At 37.8% G+C, this 4345-nt stretch overlaps 1 protein-coding gene across 1 annotated transcript; it reads left to right on the forward strand.

Moving 5' to 3' along the window:
• Positions 1 to 211: 211 nt before the first annotated feature.
• Positions 212 to 3925, forward strand: LOC103516970. The gene is made up of 4 exons (XM_026829223.1): positions 212 to 1672; positions 2053 to 2159; positions 2993 to 3230; positions 3274 to 3925. Exons 1-4 carry the CDS (start codon positions 977 to 979, stop codon positions 3766 to 3768), a joined length of 1536 nt encoding a protein of 511 aa, XP_026685024.1. The 5' UTR covers positions 212 to 976; the 3' UTR covers positions 3769 to 3925.
• Positions 3926 to 4345: the final 420 nt, after the last annotated feature.

Raw genomic sequence — 4345 nt, forward strand, 5'->3', positions numbered from 1 at the left:
TATTTTCTATGTTAAAAATAAAATCAACTGGAAGGAGGTTTTAGCGGAACGGGTCATTTTTTAGAGCGGCTAAGCCCAGCTGACCGGATTAAATTTGCTAGCGTAACCACCACAGCGTTCTGAAGGGAGCTCCTTTCCTCTTGTGATTTTGTTTTAAAATATTGGAAATATCCAAGAAAAAGATTTGCTAGCGTAACCACCACAGCGTTCTGAAGGGAGCTCCTTTCCTCTTGTGATTTTGTTTTAAAATATTGGAAATATCCAAGAAAAACATCTCCAAATTAGACCCTTTGTGTCGCTTGAAAGTTGATTGAATTTGAATTTCCTGATTAAAATCAAAAAGTTTATTTATTCCTTAGTTAAAGGTTTAGTCCTTCAAATAGTCATGCTTGTCCAAGGAGACTGGTTTACATATTTGTTTCTCACTTTCATACCGATTTCATAGTTATCGGACACTTCTTTCCAATGTCTTTCCTATGAAAATTATTTTACCTTAAATTTCAAATTAAAATGCAAACTGCAAAGACTTGAACCCTCACAATAATTAATAACTCTTTTCACAAAAATTCATGTACTTCATCTCTAAGACGTCATCCGTCTTTCCCATAGGTACATGTTAATAAATAATATTGTTTAGTTTTGTACGGATAACATAAAATATTTTACACTCATGAAACTCTTCATTCTGCTAGAGTAGAGAAAAATTTTTGGCATCAGGGCACACACTATGCGAGATTGTGTATCGATGCAATTTTCACTGTTGTAGAGTGTTGGTCGAAAATAATAGTTTACGTAGATTTCGCATTTTGAATATTTTTACTTTGATTTTTGAAGGTCTAAGAAACTTTAATCAGTTCTTTGAACAATAAAAAAAGTAGACTTAAGTCTTAAATCAAATGTCAATTTTAAATTAACTAAGCAAGTGCTCATCAGCCAATTTGAAAGACAAAAGATTTTTTTTTAATTTATGTAAAAAATGGTGGACAGAAACATTTTCATCATCAACGATTCTCAGGACCGTCACAAGATCACTCAGCAATGGTCGTTACACGCACAGGTGACCCTGTCACATAACAAACCGGAACGGTCGTTCGAATATAAACGCGGCAATATTGTATTCTCGTCGTCCAAACCACCAGGTGATTCTGGCTACGGGAGTGGAGATACAGATCGGTTCCGCTCTCCCTATAGGCGATCCGGATTTCAAAGTCAGAGTCATCCGTTCGGACAGAATCACCAGTTTGGTCAAAAGCATGATTTTGGACAAAACCGCACGTACGGACAGAATCACTACGGTGATCATCAGTATGGACAAAAACACGAATTCGGACAAAAACATGAGTTCGACAAGAAGTGTTTCAACTCGTGCAAGGTGACGGTGGACTGCAACCATCACCACTCGACGCTATTCCCCGGGCGCCACACGTTCACCCTCAGCACGGGAGCATCTTCCCCGGAGCCAGGCATGTGTGAGATCTGTAGCGGGGTGGGGTCACATAGCCCCACCACGGCGCGCCGCAGGGAACAGTTCACGTCACATTTCTGTACGAGTGTGCCCGAGAAGAAACCAGCCCGTGTGTCCAAGGATGCGTCCATTCAGACCAGCTTCCCCTGTGTACCCGATGTGTTCGTTATTGAGGATACGCTGAAAAAAGCGTCCAAGGTAAGCCATGTATTATTTACTTTTGTTGTACGTTGAACCGTATACATATTTGTAAGGACATGGGTCAGACAATAAGGTTGAGACATAGAGACTGCCTTACATAGGCCGTAAATTAGCCTTTGTTTTCAACTTCCTCTCCGGTTTGCTAGATCTATATCTAGCAAACCGGAGAGGAAGTTGAATACTCTTTTAACTTGAGATAAAGTTGAATACTCTTTTAATTTGATTGTGGGTTAGTAGGTTCACAAAATGTCAATTTTTGTCGGGTGTCTATGTTTAGGTACCTACAAACTACAAAGATTTCTATTTTTAATATCCAAGACTTTGATAAAGTTCCTTGAGAATCAGATGAGTAAGCACTAAAATTAGATTTAGCGGAAAATCCCTAGGTAAAGCTTAGATTACTTGAAACTAACAAGCAACAAAGGAAGTTGATTATCATCATGGGAATCATTGTTATTCAGGATGTGCCATTTGAGAGTTGTGAATACAAGTGGTAAATGGAAATGGTTATTTATGGGATTGTGGATTACGATGAACCACCCTGCTCAAAACTAACTGGTCATTGTGTATTTACACGAATTCTCATATACTCTACTAACAGGAATAGGTAGAGGATAGTATTAGAAGTTTTTGCTGCGAGTTTTGCGTTCGAATTGTAAACGAAACTCAAGTAATTGCTCATGTGAACAAAAAATCAAATGTACATAATTCTCTAAAATAATTACCCACTGTAGGCACACAATTAATTAATTATTGCGTATGTGATAGTACAAGAGTACCACGCATGAGCTTTGTATTCAGAAGGAAGGAATCAAGTCAATGATCCTTGTTTTCGTGAAAGAATAAATCTTCTTGAACTGTACAAAAAGTTGCTTCCCTTCCATGAATACGAGTATTTAAAATTCCAAAATTACTTGAGAGTTTACCATGAAAAATTAAGTCTATCTTCTTCTAATTATTATTATTATTTTTCTTTTTTTTTATAACTAAGCAAGGTCTATTGTAATAATTATGCATTGTACAATGCTAAACCCATAAAATACACGAGACCTTGTTTAGACTGCTGGGGTAAAGGGACTTTTTAGTCTCATTCGAGCAGGATAAACAAGGTATATTGTTTCTCAAAAAGCGATGACGTCACAGAATTCAAACTGTTCAGGCGTGTTGGATTGTTACATTTACTAGCAAAACTCCAACCCAGCTCAGACATGCTACCATCATCAGAAATACTCGAGAGTAAAGATGAGATCAGACATCAGAAGTTTGCTGAGTATCTCCAGAAGCGATCCACCACTTCCCCCTTTCCTTCTTGGAAATCCTCCACAGCTGTTTCTCGAAAAGTGATGACGTCACAGAATTCAAACTGTTCAGCCGTGTTGGATTGTTACATTTACTAGCAAAACTCCAACCCAACTCAGACATGCTACCATCATCAGAAATACTCGAGGAAGAAGAAGAAGAGCTGGAAGATTCATCATCGTCAGAGAAAACTGAAGTAACGGATACTGTGGAGGATTTCCAAGAAGGAAAGGGGGAAGTGGTGGATCGCTTCTGGAGATACTCAGCAAACTTCTGATGTCTGATCTCATCTTTGCTTGCACTCTTCGAGTATTTCTGATGATGGTAGCATGTCTGAGCTGGGTTGGAGTTTTGCTAGTAAATGTAACAATCCAACACGCCTGAACAGTTTGAATTCTGTGACGTCATCGCTTTTTGAGAAACAAAATTCATCTCGTAAGATAGGACCACAGAAAATGGACTCTCTGGACTCGGGAAGTTACAGTGATTCTTCGCAGCAAACTTTCTGTAGTAAAATTAGCGTAGGGAAACGAGAGACTTCGGTTCCTAAACAAAGTTTTGGTTCCAACTCCTCATTTAGTAAAGCGGAAAAATTTGGACCGGTTGTAAATTCTTTACGAAAGCCGGGCCATCATATTGGACCTTCTAAAAATCCAAACTGTTCATGTGATACCTGTGTGGCACACTTTTCAGGAAATGAACCTAGTAAAGCTAAATGTACTCGTAATGATTCGTTAGATAGTTGTAATGATAGTGATTGTGGTAGTGGATTAGACTGGGACCCAGCCTGTGAGGTCCCCTAGCGAATAAAATGAGGTCTTGTGTATTTTCTATTAGTTGAATCTTCTCTTTCGTGTGCGAAATCTAAGTCCCTGGTTTTTGTTTTGTAAACAGATTAAATTCTATTGTACATAATTCAAAAAGTAATACCTTTTTTTACTAATTATATTTTCCTAGCCATCTTCCATTAATAAAATACAAATCCATATTAAATCAAATTGTCAAGCAAACGTATTTATCCCAGACTAGAAGTTAGCCTGTGGTGGCGTTTAGAATTCATTACTTATCAGGTTTTATATCTTTCTCCTTAAATCTGGATTTGATGAAATTGAAGTAATCTGAGCAAGAAAATTGGTTTCGTATTGAATCTCATTATGAGTTTGGCACAAATCCGCTCAAAGGGTTAGGGCATAACACCATAGAACGGTTAATTTTACGCAGATCATTTGTTTTGGGCAATAGGCTTCTCAAAGGGTTAACTGGACATAAATCACCAACGAACGTTTAATTTTACGTTGAACATTGGTTTGCGGGGTTCGTAGAGACATTTATTAATATTTTCTATGTTAAAAATAAAATCAACTGGAAGGAGGTTTTAGC

Source organism: Diaphorina citri, unplaced genomic scaffold (genome assembly GCF_000475195.1).
Source record: "Diaphorina citri unplaced genomic scaffold, Diaci psyllid genome assembly version 1.1 scaffold1712, whole genome shotgun sequence".
Classification (NCBI taxonomy): Eukaryota; Metazoa; Arthropoda; class Insecta; order Hemiptera; family Psyllidae; genus Diaphorina; species Diaphorina citri.

What these genes read in the sequence shown, in the direction of transcription:
- LOC103516970 (XM_026829223.1), top strand. Translation starts at nt 977, where the DNA reads ATGGTGGACAGAAACATTTTCATCATCAACGATTCTCAGGACCGTCAC. An exon ending in GAGAGTTGTGAATACAAGTG is followed by an intron (nt 2,160 to 2,992) that starts GTAAATGGAAAT and finishes AATCCTCCACAG; the next exon opens with CTGTTTCTCGAAAAGTGATG. An exon ending in ATCGCTTCTGGAGATACTCA is followed by an intron (nt 3,231 to 3,273) that starts GCAAACTTCTGA and finishes TTGCACTCTTCG; the next exon opens with AGTATTTCTGATGATGGTAG.